This window comes from Salvia splendens, chromosome 2 (assembly GCF_004379255.2).
Source record: "Salvia splendens isolate huo1 chromosome 2, SspV2, whole genome shotgun sequence".
NCBI classification, from domain to species: domain Eukaryota; kingdom Viridiplantae; phylum Streptophyta; class Magnoliopsida; order Lamiales; family Lamiaceae; genus Salvia; species Salvia splendens.
In genome coordinates this window covers 391,851-408,285 of record NC_056033.1, presented here as the reverse complement: position 1 = coordinate 408,285, position 16,435 = coordinate 391,851, and the positions used below count along the sequence as shown (strand labels likewise).

General features: G+C 37.3%; 1 protein-coding gene, 1 non-coding gene and 1 pseudogene across 2 annotated transcripts; 1 reads left to right on the top strand and 2 right to left on the bottom strand.

The window, feature by feature from the left end:
• Nucleotides 1-4,145: 4,145 nt before the first annotated feature.
• On the bottom strand, nt 4,146-5,515 carry LOC121793088 (annotated as a pseudogene).
• Nucleotides 5,516-9,160: 3,645 nt separating this feature from the next.
• LOC121781291 (gibberellin receptor GID1B-like) lies at nt 9,161-10,975 on the top strand. The gene is made up of 2 exons (XM_042179034.1): nt 9,161-9,491; nt 9,721-10,975. The coding sequence occupies exons 1-2, from the start codon at nt 9,453-9,455 to the stop codon at nt 10,714-10,716; spliced, it is 1,035 nt and encodes a 344-aa protein (XP_042034968.1). The 5' UTR covers nt 9,161-9,452; the 3' UTR covers nt 10,717-10,975.
• Nucleotides 10,976-16,156: 5,181 nt separating this feature from the next.
• TRNAP-UGG lies at nt 16,157-16,228 on the bottom strand. Its single transcript has one exon. It is a non-coding gene; the product is annotated as a tRNA-Pro (tRNA).
• Between the last annotated feature and the right edge of the window lie 207 nt (nt 16,229-16,435).

Genomic DNA, 16,435 nt, shown 5'->3' with positions numbered 1-16,435 from the left:
CTCAAGCTCCTCGGCAAATGAAATTCCTAATCGTTGCCGTGGACTACTTTACGAAGTGGGTGGAAGCTGAACCATTAGCTACGATAACGAGCTCGAAGGCATTGGATTTCGTCTGGAAGAACATAGTGTGCCGATTTGGCATACCCCACATCCTCATCTCGGATAACGGGACTCAGTTCACCGACAAGACGTTCAAGAATTGGTGCCAAGAGCTGAATATTCAACAGCGGTTCACTTCGGTCTCTCATCCACAAGCAAACGGACAAACGGAAGTAACAAATCGTATCCTGGTGAAAGGGTTAAAAGCTCAGTTAGAACAAGCCAAAGGACAATGGGTAGAAAATCTCCCTCAAGTCCTATGGTCCTACCGAACTACACCCACAACCTCCAGCGGTGAAACTCCGTACAGTCTTGTGTACGGCACTGAAGCCGTGATTCCGGTGGAGATCGGCATACCCAGTCCCCGAACTCTAAACTTCTCAGCAGAAATGAATGACGACGGACTGAGAGCCGAGCTAGATCTTGCCGAAGAAAGAAGAGAATTGGCATGCATAAAAGCAACCAAGTACAAGGAGCAAGTAGCCCGGTATTACAACCAAAGGGTGAAGAAGCTGCAATTTCAAGTGGGAGATCTCGTCTTGAGAAACAACGAAGTAAGCCGAGCAGAAAAGCTGGGCAAGCTCGAACCCACATGGGAAGGTCCGTATCGGGTGTCAGAAGTCCTCGGCAAAGGGTCTTACAAATTGGCTCACATGTCAGGAGAACAGGTACCCCGAACATGGCACATTTCCAACCTCAAGAAGTTCCATTTGTAAGAGACAGTCCGGTCAGTCAGTCTTGAGTCCTGTTCGGTCAATGTGCTTTCTTTGGTTTGCTTGGTCTTTGTTTGTCTCTGTGCGTTTTTGTCTCTAAGTGCTTTTTATTTGTCTAGGTGTGTTTTGTCTGTCTATGTGCGTGTCGTCTCTTACAAATGTTACTGAGGTATCTTGTTCTTCGAAGACTGATCCCCTTCTTAGAACATATACAAGCCAACGATTGTGAGTCAAAGCTTCTAAAGAGGATACAAGACCACAATTCAGCTTAAACAAGCAGTTCGTCTAAAACGAGCTGCAATAAGCCAACGATTGTGAGTCAAAGCTTCTAAAGAGGATACAAGACCACAATTCCGCTTAAGAAACAAGCACTTCGTCTGAAACGAACTGCAATAAGCCAACGATTGTGAAGTCCAAGCTTCTAAAGAGGATACAAGACCACAATTCGGCTTAAAAATCAAGCACTTTGTCTGAAACGAACTGCAACAAAAGTCCGATTCACGCGATAAAACTTGCCTGAATTAGGACAAGGGAAAGTCCGATCCACGCGATAAAACTCGCCGAATTAGGACAAGGGAAAGTCCGATCCCCAAATTAGGACAACGGAAAGTCCGATCCGAGCGATAAAACTCGCCAAATTAGGACACAAACCAAGTCCGGTCAAAGAAGAGTTCACTTCATCAGACCGAGGACAAACATCAACTTACCCCGTACCTTTATCCAGAATGCCGAAGTGATTCACTTCGCTTTTCGGGGGGGGGTAGTGATGGAGTACGTACTAAACAAGCCCAACAGCAGTAAAGCCCATCAGCCTAAAGCCCAAGAAAGAGTATCAGTTCGGCATGACTAAAGAGTATCAGTCCGGCATGACTAAAGAGTTCAGTTCGGCACAACCAAAGAGTTTGGCCCCAGCCTACAGCTCGGTAAAAGCCAACCAATCAAACTCTGCTCTCAGGTCGGCATCAAGCTCTACTCTCAGATCGGCAAAAGCTGCTCGGCAATAATTCAGCAGTTCGGTCTCAGTATTCGACCGAACTAGGAGATAGTGGACTCATGCAGGATTTCCACCTCCACTACACCCACGATCTATTTAGTGGTGTCAAGCAGTCATCAACTCATGCAGGATAGTGGACCCATGCAAGATCGCCACGATCTCCACGACATCCACTGCCTAGTAAATGGTGCTGCATGCCACGATCTTGGTTCAATGTATAAATAGAACTTAGATCAGATAGATAGGGTTAAGTTCTAAAAGCTCTCTAGAGATAAAAGATAAAATAGCAAGTCTGTATTGTAAGCTGTAGAAAACAGATCAAGCAATACAACTCTGCCCTCTTTTCTTCCCGTGGACGTAGATTTACCTCAGTAAATCGAACCACGTAAATCTCTGTGTCGTGATCTGCATTTTCCTGCATTCACAAACATCAAAAATTCGCGGATTCATCATTAAGACACCGTCCCTCCACTGGCGTATACACATGGTAACAAGGGGGTACAACTGTACCCCCAAAACTGTGGTGTTTATTACTATATGTAGTCTTACATAAACAAAAGCTATCGATGACCCAGTGGTAAGAACGCTCGTCTTGAAGGCATTGGCTTGAGTTCGAGCCTTCTCAAGCTCTTTTTTCCTACTTTTCTATTTCACTTAACTTACTTTTTTTCTTCCGATTAACTTTGTTTAAATACATACCACCTCTTTTTCAATTTAATTTTGTTACCAATCCGTTAAATAGTTTATTTTTAGTAAATACATATATGACTAATATAAAGCAAACTTTAATAATTGTTTACAATAAATTCAAGTTTAATTACTAACATGAAAGTATCATAAATTAGTAATTATAAAACTCATCTCATAATATTCATATCTATATAATACTATAATCCTAAGTAACAAAACATTAATATTTGTATTTCAAATGCATAATTCATCGTCTAAGTGACACTATAAAATAATTTATTTATTTTTTAATAACTTTTATAATAAAAATATATAAAAAACTATATTTTAAATAATAGAACAATTGATAAAACAAAATAAAGAGAAACAAAAATCAGTCATGTTTTGAAATTTTAAATCTGAATGGAATTATTTTTTGCTTTTGCACCCCCAGATTGAAAATCCTGGATCCGCCACTGCGTCCCTCTCCCCAGTCGACAACAGCGCCGTCGGAAGTAGAGGCCGTAGAGCCTTGAGACCAACATTTCTCTTCGTCATCAGCGGCCCTACTTTCACCCCAATTCGTCATATCGACGTTTATCCCTACCACCTGCAAACCCACCAGAAGCAGAGGTCTTCGTGGTGAGTGAGACGTCGTCGACGGGGAAAGAGGTCGGGATTCGAGAGCGCCATGGATTAATCCACCTACCATCTACATTTTCTGAGTTGGGCATGGCAGATCCGCAAGGGCAGATCGTGGTTGGAGAAGAACGGAGGCGTAGTCGATCTAGGGTTTCTAGAGAGAGAATTAGTTGGAGGCGTATTCTTAGTGTTTGTAGAGAGAGAAACAGTTGGAGGCGCATTGAGAGAGAAAAGTAATTTTTGCAAATGAATTGAGGGTCGGTGAAGTAGGTGGATAATTAATCAATGTCATTAAATTAACGTTTATTTAATGTAATAAGGGAAACTTAAATAATTCTAATCTTTACTCAAAATGGAAATGGTGCAAACGCCCAAAAAGGAATATATATAGTGCAAGTAGCATGAGATAGATGGAGTATTTATATTCTAAATGGAAATTAAGTTACCCATCGTATACTGCAAGAGTTATGGTACGAGTAATTTTTTCTTGCTAATAGTTGAATGATAGTATCCTTATTGCAGTTACATCCCCTTTCGACTTCAATAGGGTTAAAAATTAAAATTTTATGTATAGTTCGTGTAGGTAATTCTGACTCTAGCTACAAGTAAATACTACTCCGTATGTATAATAAGCTACATCCCCATTCGTGTTGTACTCTCAGAACATAAATACTACAACTAGCCTAGGTCTAGTACAATAAAAATGAATTACCTGAGTTAATAATCCATATCATTAAAGAGAAATTATTCAAAGGAATCTCACATTCATTACCCTTACTAAAAGAGCATTGCAGCCCATACAAACCTCAAAACAATCATATACTCTAACAAAACTAATACTCCATTCGTCCACAAAAAATAATTTCCTTTTGTCATTTTAAAATGTTCACAATGTTTCTAAAATGGAATATTTATTTCTTATAATTTACTTACTTTTTCTCTATGTATGTTTTATTTCAACTACTTTTTCTTTTTATCTCTTGCTTCGCCAATTTATCATTTAAATATGAGGCGAGACTAATTTTTTGTGGAGAAAGGAAGTATATTTTCATATAATCAAAATGATTCAAAAGAGTTACTATATTTTCATATCGGAATACATAAGGGTAAGATAAAACTAATGGCATTTTTTCAACAAATTGAAAATACAAGTAGGGTTTATTCTAGAATTGGTGAGACGCGGAGCCAATTTCCCCGTTTCCTTTGGCTTGACCAGCCTTGTTCGGCAGCAAAGTTCGGTGAATGTTGGGCAATGGTCACAGATCGTAGAAGCTTCCCCAGCTCCTCATCGTTCCGTACAGCCAACTGAATATGCCTTGGAACGATCCTAGTCTTCTTGTTGTCCCTTGCCGCATTTCCAGCAAGCTCCAAAACCTAATTACGATCAAAACAAAACAAAACAAAATTAGCAACGTATATCGACAATTCCCCAAATCAATGAAATGACTAGTACCTCCGCAGCGAGGTATTCAAGGACGCCGGAGCCAGATCCGACGCGCTCAGCATAACGACCTTTCTTCAGGAAACGAGCCATCCGACCTACGGGGAACTGGAGACCGGCTTTCGAAGATCTGCCGTCGCCGTCTTTCCGCCCATAATTTCTGCTATTTTAATTTTTAGAGGGATTTTTCAAATTTGAATCTGGTGAATGCAATTCGGTTGTGATGGAGTATTTATAAAGATGCGCGTCTTGCTTATGATTGGCTGCTTGCTTCTTCCCGCGGATTGCCAGCGGAAATCCTTTGTGTCTGAGGAAATTGGCATCAGTTTATTTGGGAAGAAAATCATATCACAAGCACTTGAAAATTTTTAAATTTTCACGAAAAAATTCGTATTTTGAGTCATAAGATTTGTGGGTTGAGTACCAATAATCAACACACAAGGAAGTGTAGGTCATTGTCAATTTTTTGGAAAATTAAAACCGTAAGTTGTGTAATTGTAGAAAATTTGAAACCATGATTAGGATTTAATTATATTCATGAATTATTTGCTGTCATAAGGGCATCATTAACCCCGGCCCGGTTTCAGGCCCCAAGTCCCCTCCACGTCATCATTCCTCTACAGTTGCGGCCCATGCCTCAACTGCTCTAACCCTGCAGGCCACAACCCGAGCCGCAACTAATAATTGACACTATTCACAGCTTCAACATATTTGACTCGTAAATGCAATACGTTGAACAATAAAAATCGAGAAATTGCATTGTTCAGTAGAAATTAACATTACAAATCCTAGAGAAAGCAAATTAAAAATACAAGTCATAGAAACCCGGGCCACAACTACTATTTCTTCATTTGGGCGCGAAGGTAGGCGATCATCTCACGGTGCAACCCAAGATCGAACTCCGACATCGTCGAGGTATCCCTTTATGTCAACTCCGTCAGCTGGCTCATCCGCCATGTAATACTCATCTTCGACAAAGAGTCGGACATCTTATCCAGAGACGGATTGATCGGCGGTGGCACCATAGCGGAGTTGCTCGCAGTTGCCTTCCCCTTTGCTTTCCTCTTTGCTGCCTTTGTTCCCATCGGACGGCTCTGAATGCTAGGAGAGGATCCGAAGACGTCGTCGTCCGTCACGTTGAGGTCGATCGCCGGACCTCCTTCGCTCGAAGAGTAGTTTCCGGAGGCGGAAACTTTGGTTCTCTTCGCCGCCCCAGTTGTCGTCGGCTCGGCACCGCTGGTGTACTTCGGACCCTTCTCGACGAGCTTCCAAACATCGAAGTACGTGAAGGCCTTCTTCCCGTCAACGAAGAACGCCTCATTCGCCTTCTCGACGAGGTCCGCCTCGCTGTGCCCGATCGGCCACATCCGGACTACATTGGCCCACTTTCCATTCCACTTGCCCATATCCGCCTGGACCCGACCTCAATGCTTGCGCTGTTGCGTAGCTTCACGTAGCTACGCTCGATCGACCCTTTAGGACGCCCAGCGTTGTACTTCTCAGCAATCCGCTCCTAGAAAACCTTGCCGGACTACTGGTTGCAGATGATAGGATCCTCGACGACGTCGACGTAGTTCCTCGCAAGCCACATTGTCTCTTGCGGACTGTACTTCTTCGGCCCATCCTCCTCGCCGACCTTGCCCTTGCCCCGCCCTTGAGCGGGCTCCATCTCACTGATCTCGAACTCTTCGGTGTTGACCGGCGATGTTACGTCGACGTTGCTACTGACTCCCGGACTAGGCGTCGACTGCGATGGTGGCGATGCCGGTATGTACCAATTGTTCGAGTTGACGAACTCGTCCATCTGGTTCGTCGCTGTTGAACCAATCCATTGACGCTGAAACAAATAGTATAATAGAGGATTGAAATAGATAATGCACGTAAGAATGATGCACAATAGTCTCGTATTTATAGACACAAAATCGAAAAAAAAATTAATTTTTGGGGACTTGCGGCCCTACCCGAAGAGCATGTAACGCTGGGCCAGGACTCGCGGGATGCGGCCTGTGCCGGATTAACACCGGCAAGGCCGGGCCGCGGGGCCGTCACCGAGCCGCAAATGCGGCCCCGGGACCTGCCTGGGCCGTGATTCTCCTCCATCCAACGCGTGGGACGGGCCGGGACTCGCGTTTTGCGGCCCGGCCTCCCCCGTTAACGCTGCTCTAAATGAAGTACTAAACCACCACTAAAGGAATTAATATTCATTTGCAGAATTATTTGCTAAATCTTCTGTTGCAAATCCCAACAATAAGTTTATAACTTCCTTATTGGATTGGAGTAGATCTTCATCCACGTGCCCTTATGAGCATCAATAGATATGACCACCAATCGACGCCGCCACTACTTGATCAAGGACGCTATAATTGACACCACCACGCATTCCAAAAGACGAGATACCAGCGATGGTTTATGCTCAGGAAACCGCTCTAACCCACAATTCTATCTCTCAGTTATATTCTACTCAAGCCAGTGAGCTTTGGAATTATATGATAATAGAGAAAAATAAAAGGCTAGTTGGACTGGGAGTTGTGGGCGACAACGATCGAAACTTTAATGTTTAAGAATCGAGATTATTTGGGAAACCATCGTTTTGATTCACTGTGCATTTCATTTTTAAAAATTAGTTAATGTTCGACATGTCATGTAAATAAGCCAAGTGTCACATCGGTTAAATTTATGGGGGGAAAAAAGGCTATTCCAAGTGACAATCAATTTTAAAGTTTACTATAAGATAAACCAAATATAAACCTTAGCCTGATTTTTGCTATCTAACAAAACTATGCTGCCTAATCTTAGTAATTTACATGGTGGAAAACTATTTGTCTTGTTCTCTTCATTGATATTAATTTGAGCATCCACAATGGGGCATACTATAATCCGGCTCATAACAATTTGTAGTCCTTCACATCATTATTCTATAATCTTACCTATTTATATGTAACGATGCGGATTATAACTCAGCCCTATTTCTTAACATCATTATTCTATAATCTGACCAATTTATTTGTAATGATGCAGATTATAACCCGCCCTATTTCTTAGCAACTACTATTTTGTAGTAATTTTTTTTCAAATATAATAAAATAGCGAAATATACATAAAATCGAGATCCAGTTTATGTCTTCGGTGGCGGTGAGGTCATCGTCTCCATTTTAATAAAGTGAGAGATAATTGAGTTGGTGAAAAAGGAGATGAGTGTAAAAAATGATTGAAAATGAGAGTATATCTCCAGATGCCCAAAAAGGCCAAATGGCTGATCTATTTAATTATTTTGATTGTCGCAAAGATAGCTTTAAATATAGAGTGAACTACAAAAATGGTCCTTGGACTATGGATTTATCTCGTTCATTGTCTTTGGACTTTAAAAATATCTTCAGTAGTCCATAAACTAAGAATTTATTCTTAAATTGGTCATTTTACACCATTTTCTGTCGAAAATGCCTTTTTTAGGGGTTGGAGTTGATATTTTCACATTTTTAACTTTTTCAATTTGATATTATTTCAATGATGTACTAAATCTGATATTATTTCAAAATTTATTTTCTTCTTCATTTGTCATCATTCACTTCATTTCTTTATTTAAATATTATATTTAAATTTTAAAATTAAATTTAAATATTATATTTTTAAATATCAATAAATTACTATTAATTAAAATTATTAATTTATGTATTCTTTCTCAACTCACGGTTATATATATATATATATATATATATATATATATATATAAAACTATGCAGTTATCTCACATAAAACTCTTTTATAATAAAATATATAAATTAACAGTAATTTTTAATTAAAAATAATTTATTAGTATTTAAAAAACTAAATTTTAAATTTAATTTTATAAAATTAAATCTAATATTGAAATAAAGAAACAAAGTGAAGGATGAAAAAAGGAAGAAGAAATAAATTTTGAAATAATATCAGATTTAGTATATTATTGAAATAATATCATATTGAAAAAGTTAAAAAGTTAAAAATGTGAAAAAGATCAAATTGTTAAAAACCAGTGACTATGACGAGATAACCCTATAATCAATGAACATTTTTATAGTTCACTTCATATGAAGTATTTTACATAACTAGTATTCTAATTTGCTTGTGTTATTTAACGTAAAGTGAGGTCAGATGTAGTACTATTCTTATTATTATTGGCCAAAACACAGTTTAACTTTCTGTATTTCCAAGTAATTTCAGTTATTCAATTATTTAATTTCCTACTCACGTTAATTATTTATGGAAAAAGATATTCTGGTTATCTACTAATAAGAAGTCAATAAAACTGAACTCAACATAAACCTAAAAATTAGGCAATAATTATTTGTAAGTCGAAAATTATGAATTGGTTCTTGTTCGTCCTTAATCCTTATATTCCACGTATGTTTAGTTTTGTAATTTTTGTGATTATGATTTAGTACTACTATAATTCAGCTCGAACTCCATTAGCTTTATGAAATGAAGCGATTAATTAGTACTGGGAATATAGGAGTAGTATTTAAAAAAGAGGGTCCCGCCTATTTTGGCCGTCCCAGTTTGTCGTTTCTGTCGTCTAATCCACTCGCTTCGTCGTCGTTTTGCCTTTTGAGACTCTCTCTTTGATTTCACACGCTACCTTGAGTGTTCATTTAAACGCTCGTCTCTCTCTCTTTGTTGTTCTGTTTCTGTTTTCTGTTTTCTGTTTTGGAACTTTTCTAGTTGTGGTTGGGTGGGAGAGCTGCTCATCTCAATCCCTTTCTCTGTCTCTCTGCATTTCTTCAGACCTGTCTTCTTCCTATATCGGACAAATAGCAGTGGCTGTCTCGTCTGTCTATATTGAAAAAAATAAACATAGGAGGAGATCATCATCATCATCATCGATTTGAGGAGTGTAATTCATCCTCCTCAACCTCTAATGGCGGGCAGTAATGAAGTAAATACTAATGAATCACAGGTAATTTTACTTCTCTTTCTTTGGGGCTTCTCGAATTGTTTTTTTTTAGGGGAAAGGAGCTCTGTTTTGTGTCGAAACGTAAGGACTCGATTTTTACCTTTGATTATGAGGGTTTTGGCGGCTCTCTCATTGTTACCGATTTAGCCTCGCATGTTGGGTTATTTTGGTTGGTTTCTCTACTGTGATTAGTTAAGCTCTGTATAAATTAGTGATTTTCTTTCGGGTGCAGAGAGTGGTTCCCCTGAATACATGGATCTTGATATCGAATTTCAAGCTCGCTTACAACTTGCTCCGGCGATCGGACGGCACGTTCAACCGCGAACTAAACGAATTCCTCGACCGCAAGGTTCCGGCGAACGCCGTCCCCGTCGACGGCGTCTATTCCTTCGACGTCCTCGATCGCGCCACCAGCCTCCTCAACCGCGTCTACCTCGCCGCCGCCAACGGAGACGCCCCCTGGCGGATCACCGACCTCGAGAAGCCTCTCAGCGCCACCGCCATCGTCCCGGTTATCGTCTTCTTCCACGGCGGCAGCTTCGTCCACTCCTCCGCCAACAGCACCATCTACGACACGCTCTGCCGCCGCATAGTGCGGACGTGCGGCGCCGCCGTCGTGTCCGTGGACTACCGCCGGTCGCCCGAGCACCGCTACCCGTGCGCCTACAACGATGGCTGGGCGGCCCTCAAGTGGGCCCACTCGCGGCCGTGGCTCCGGAGCGGGGCCAACGGTGCCAGGGCCCACGTGTACCTAGCCGGCGACAGCTCGGGCGGGAACATCGCCCACCACGTGGCTGTCCGCGCGGCCGAGGAGGGCGTGGAGGTGCTCGGGAACATCCTCCTCCACCCGCTCTTCGGAGGGCAAGAGCGGACAGAGTCGGAGATGCGGCTGGACGGGAAGTACTTTGTTCGGATTCAGGATCGGGATTGGTATTGGCGGGCGTATTTGCCCGAGGGCGAGGATCGGGATCACCCGGCGTGCAACGTGTTCGGGAAGCGCAGCCGGAGCATCGAGGGGCTACGCTTCTTCCCGAAGAGTCTGGTGGTGGTGGCCGGGCTCGATCTCCTCCAAGATTGGCAATTAGGGTACGTCCATGGATTGGAGGGATCAGGGCATGAGGTGAAATTGCTCTATCTTGAAAAGGCCACCATTGGATTCTACTTCTTGCCAAACAATAATCATTTCCATTCTTTGATGGAGGAGATTAACGCCTTTCTTCACTCCTAATTATTGTTAATAGTTTTATCATATCAACTCACCATCCCCCCCCCCCCCCCCCCCCCCTCTTGGTTGCCGGTGGAGCGAGCTACGGCAGTCTATAGGTGGGGAAAAGCTAATTCGGCAACATGGATTAGGGAAATCCATGGTGCTATGATTTTGTGTACTAGTACTAGTTTTTTTTTTATAGCTACGGCTGTTTCCACTTTGTATGTTAGTAAATACTCCACTAGTAGTAATTAAGAAGGGCATGTTTTATTCTGATCTACTACAACTGAGTTCTGACTAGAGGTTAGAGGGACTTATGGTATGAATTTTTTTAAAATCCAAGTTCTAAATTGTAGTAGGATTATATTCACCACTTCAACCAAATTTCCTGAAATAGGAAAATGAGGGATGGGACCAAGGTTGCCATAAAAGTAGAGTATCTTATGTTTATTTCGTGTGTTGTGTCACTGTGTCTGTTTCTTACAAAATCTCCCTACTTCCATAACTGCAAAGGTAGTGTGAATTCAACCATGTCTTATTTGTGTATTCCGTGATGGATTAATACCTGCAAATGAACAAGTATGTATATACTCCGTATTTCTTTTAGTTTTGGTTTGTTTGATTAAAACAAAAATATATATTGTTTGTATTGGGTGTGTAACTGAGAAATTCACAACGGCGTTATAAGGACGTGGAGCCCCCACTGCTAAAGCAAAGAACCCCGTCCACCAAAGGAATAGAACATACTGTACATCACAATCTTGATTCATGCCAAAAACAAAAATGATAAACAAAAAGTATGATTGGCCATTACTTCAAATAATTGAATCTCACAATCATCAGACCTTGATTTGATTAATCTTGGCACCCCCTTGATGGTTTTATCACTGAGATATCACTGGATCATAAATTATTTCTTTAATTTCATCACATAATTAGGGCCACTCTGAAATCCCCATTAAAAAAAACCTTTAAAAGTTACAGTTGTTGTTGGGATAGCTTTTTCGGTGAGTGTAACTATGGCCACTAAATGGTGGTAAAAGAAATCAGCTCTACTTAGACAATGACAACAAATTATAATACACTCCTGTTTCACATTTGACTTTTTCTGGAATTTATTTGTCGTAGTAGTAATTATTAATACTATAGATTATACTCCTAATTGCTTTTGGTTTGCCTGTTGATTTATTTGATTATTTCAGCGTGGGTTGGTTCGAAATTATTAATTTTATTTCTTTTGTCCTATTATGATTTGTCTTCTTCACGTGATTAGCTGGTTTGTTTTAACTTTTTATTGAAATTTTTGGTGTTTTGCTAAACAAGGTGAAGTCACTGTCATTAATATGGAGGTTTTTCTGTTTAAGACACATATTAATTAATTGTTTAATTATCTGTTTGTCGGCATTCGAATATTATCACTATTTTCCATGGAAAATTCGCGGCGGCCCTGCTTGTTCATACACCATTGATATTTATATGTTTTTTAGAGTTATTTTTGGATGTAGTGACTACACTATTTGAATTCCATCCATGGTACTGATAAATGTACATAATTTTACGTACATAATCAACTTTTTTTAACATTTTACATTGAAAATTATTTTATAAATATTAATTAATTTAAATTAAATTTCATACTAATCATTTTGCAACACTTAAAAAAAAATAAAATTTTAACTTAATATTTATATATTAAAGCAAAAAAAATATTTTCTTATAAAAAATTATATAATTAATTCGAATCAAACTCGAAATCATGTTACGATTCGACATAAAATTTCTATATCACTTCTTTTTATTGCTACATATAATACAATAAATAACAAAACTAGTTTTAATTAAGTTCACTTAAATTTAAAATTTTAAGGATATTATGTACATGTATTTCTCTTCCAATTTAACATATGTCATTTTAATAAAATCATAGCCCATAGGTCAAAATTCTTGAGATACAAAATTTGATTTGCTCAGTACCAAAGTTTGACCTTCTACTTTTTTTTACGAACTTGACCAAATTAATTCACCTATAAACCCGAGTAGCCAAAATAAGGGCTGACCATATGCGGACACTACAAAAAAATTTATCTTTTAGGGAGATAAAATTTTAACGCAATCATCTGCGTTGGTTTTTTTTTTAAATAACAACAATTTAGGACACAAAACAAAGCTTAAATTAAGAACAAATTTACTTAATCTTTTGATTTTTAGGATGCTTTTTGAAGTGTTATTGATTTTTTTAAAAGCACAAATTAACGTTCTTAATTGTATTAAAAAATATATTTGACGATTTTTTTTGTACTAAGCCGGTATATATTTATAGATAGAGGCGGACCCACCTTGGGGCATGGAGGTTCCATGGGGCCCCCAGCCATTTGAGTTATGATATACTCCCTCCGTTTTTTAAAATAACATCTCTTTCTATTTTAGTCCGTTATTTAAAGATAGCAACTTTTAAACTTTCTATTTTAGGAAATCTTTACACCCCTATACATCAATTTATTTTCCACTTATACTACTACAACTAACACCTTAAAGTGGACCCCATGATCCACTAACATTAATTCTATTATTATTTTACCAGATTGTGCATTAAAACTCGTGGCGTTTCAAACTTCCCTATTTTAAAAAAACGGAGGGAGTACTATTATATATTGATATAACAATTTACAAATAGATACGCAGCGCAGATGGTAGCCGATGCAACTACTCATTCATGAGATCCGAGTGCAATCCCTACATTAGGCGTTTTGTTTAATTTTTCACTCTCTTTGATGATTATCTGTTTTTTCTCACGCCTAATTTGTATTTTCTTTGGATTTTTTTACACTTAATTTGATTCTTAATTCATTAGCTATTAATTTATTTATATTTATTTTTGTATCTAATAGATTCTCAAAGCTAAATTAATTTATTCGTCTAGTAAGTAAATCTTTATATAATTCTCATAGTTAATTCATTAATTAGTAATTTAATTATTTATATTTTTTCACATAATAATTATATGTAATTTTATTTATTTACTATTTGTGTAAATATTAATACTATGAGATCACAAAGTAACGTTCTATATAATATATGAATAAGAATATAATTCTTAATCCTATAATTATGTTCATATATTACACTAAATTTAACTTTAAAGTTATATTTTAATTTAAATATATATATATATATATATATATATATATTTCAATTATTCCATCGAGATAGTTACTATATATATATTTAATTTATATTGGTCATTTTCAAATTATTTATCTCTCATTATCCATGTCTATCTTAACTAGTTAGCTATATAATGTTCAAGTCATGGTTGTTCTCGTTGTAGTTGATACAAAAAAATATGTAACACTTAGTTTTTTGGACCTCCAATATTAAAATCATGCTTCCGTCGCCACCGCCACTATATATAGATATTACCCTATTAAAGCATATTATTCCACCTATAGAAATGGGTACGCATGCAAGATTGAAAGAAATAGTACCTCTCGATTAGGAGAGTCTTGATTGCGGAATAACTTTTCCATCTGAATCGACTCAAGAGTCAATACAATTGCATTTTTGTTGATTGGGAGAAATTATGTTAGTAGAATTTTTTTTATTACAACCAACATTATATATATTCTCATCCCACAGTATAGTGTATGTTTTTTCATGTTAACTTTCGCCTTTGTGTGTAATTCTGAACTTTTTACTATTTAATAGAATTCGTTTACATTTTAGCCTCGTCTTGTATATATATATATCTAGCTAGACAACAATATGTAAGTCCTACACACAAGTTATGTGTATATTGAATATTAGTAGTATTATTACACAATTTAATTAGATAATCTTAAAAAGGGAAAAGTTATTTTTAATTAATCCTGGATCGCACTAGGTGCTAGACTCCAGAAGTAAAGTGGTCCACATTATGATAATACTGAAAATAAAAATGGTCCAAACAAAGACAAACGTACAAGACATTCCTAAATATGAATAATACTACTAGCATTTGAATTTACACTAAAATTTAATTTAACGTCATATCAATTATTGTCCTTTGTTTTTTGTCGTTTATTGACTTGGAAATACTTTGTCTGCAGGCCATGCCCATCGATTGGTGCCTTCTTTTTTAGTGTCAATTATATGTCCATATTCAAATCACATAGTAGTAATAATGGAGTATTTTTTATGTATATAACGGATTATAACTCAACCTAATTTCGGTAAGAATAATGCTATGCGGCCACATTATTGACAGCCATAAATTAATTAAATAACAAAAAAAAATGATTTTTTTTCAAATTTTTGATTTAATACTACTTGATTTTACTTTTATATCATATTCATTATATATTGCTTAACATGTTAGTGTTGCTCTTTCGTAGTTTTTGCTCAACTTATTACTACTGTCATTTTTTGATTGTTGCTCAACGTATACAGTAATTCGTGATATTAATGTGTTTTACGTAATGAAATTCAAATATAGGTATCAACTTACAAGTCTATTCACACACATATAAGTTTATATCGGTAATTCTAATTTTTTATACATGCAAATGGACTAAATTAACTCTTTATGGCCGGCCACATTATGGCCATTTAGCATCACTCGTTCGGTAAAGGTAGTAAACTGGTAGTAGTATTTTATTTTGACTTTTAGTAGCTCGTTGGTTATCGTGACCATCAGAAATGGTTGTTGTATACTTGTATCCTCAATTTTCGAATTTGGTTTTACTTGCCCATTTTTTCTATTTATTGAACAGTTTTGAATAACTCGATTTGAAAGATGTTACTCCATTTCTATATGAATTTTCATAATTCTATATGTTAAGTTGGTAAAGTATTTTTCTTGGATCATTTTTCGTCTGTTTTAGGACATTTATTATTTTCATTTCGTGTGCGTTCATGTGGACCGTGTATTTTATTTTTGTCATCACGAATGATAAATTCATTACTTTTTGGGAAAATGGTCGAATAAACCTTTCACATTTATCTTAAGGTACAAGTAAAGACTCAAGTGTTTTAGGGTCTTAAACTTAGTTAATATTGATATAATGTTTATTATTCTAGTATTTTAATACTCCTTCAAAATTGCCTATATAATCCAGAAAAATAAATTATTCGCCGTCCAAAACCTCGTCGTGGAAACATTAATTTTACAGTTAAAAATATCAATCATTTCTATAATTTTGTATATTTACACGCATGGAAAAAAAATACTAATGCTAAATATGTATTTTAAAATAGCTTGTTTGCTTGAATTTCGATGTTTACTCCAACTTTACAAATTAAATTTTAACTACTTAAATAAGTTAATTTCCGTTTTATGCATAAACTTAAAAATGTACACTAATACTTTTGCTAACTAACGTAAAGAGCGGCTTTGGATAATTCGAGATTTATATCAGTAGGTATAACAATATTCTTTTTTTTTTACTGTATTGAAATACGGAATGAAAAATGAATATGAAAAAATGGGGCATTCCGAGAATCGAACTCGGGACCTCTCGCACCCAAAGCGAGAATCATACCACTAGACCAAATGCCCTCTGACGACTTTGGATTCTATTTTTGTTTTGTTTTTTATAATTGAGATTGTTAACCCGCTTTTGCTCCTTTTTTTTGTTCATTCATCAAGGTTTCCCGCACGCTTAAGGGACAATTTGCAGCCTATATGCTGAACGACCCACATGAACCATATTGGTTCCACTTTTTCTCATTGATGACTGTTTGAAAGAATCGAGAACACTATTGT

Excerpts from the sequence above, each read along its gene's own strand:
- LOC121781291 (XM_042179034.1), top strand. The coding sequence starts at position 9,453 with ATGGCGGGCAGTAATGAAGTAAATACTAATGAATCACAG. Across the intron at positions 9,492-9,720 it reads TAAATACTAATGAATCACAG|AGAGTGGTTCCCCTGAATAC; the intron begins GTAATTTTACTT and ends TTTCGGGTGCAG.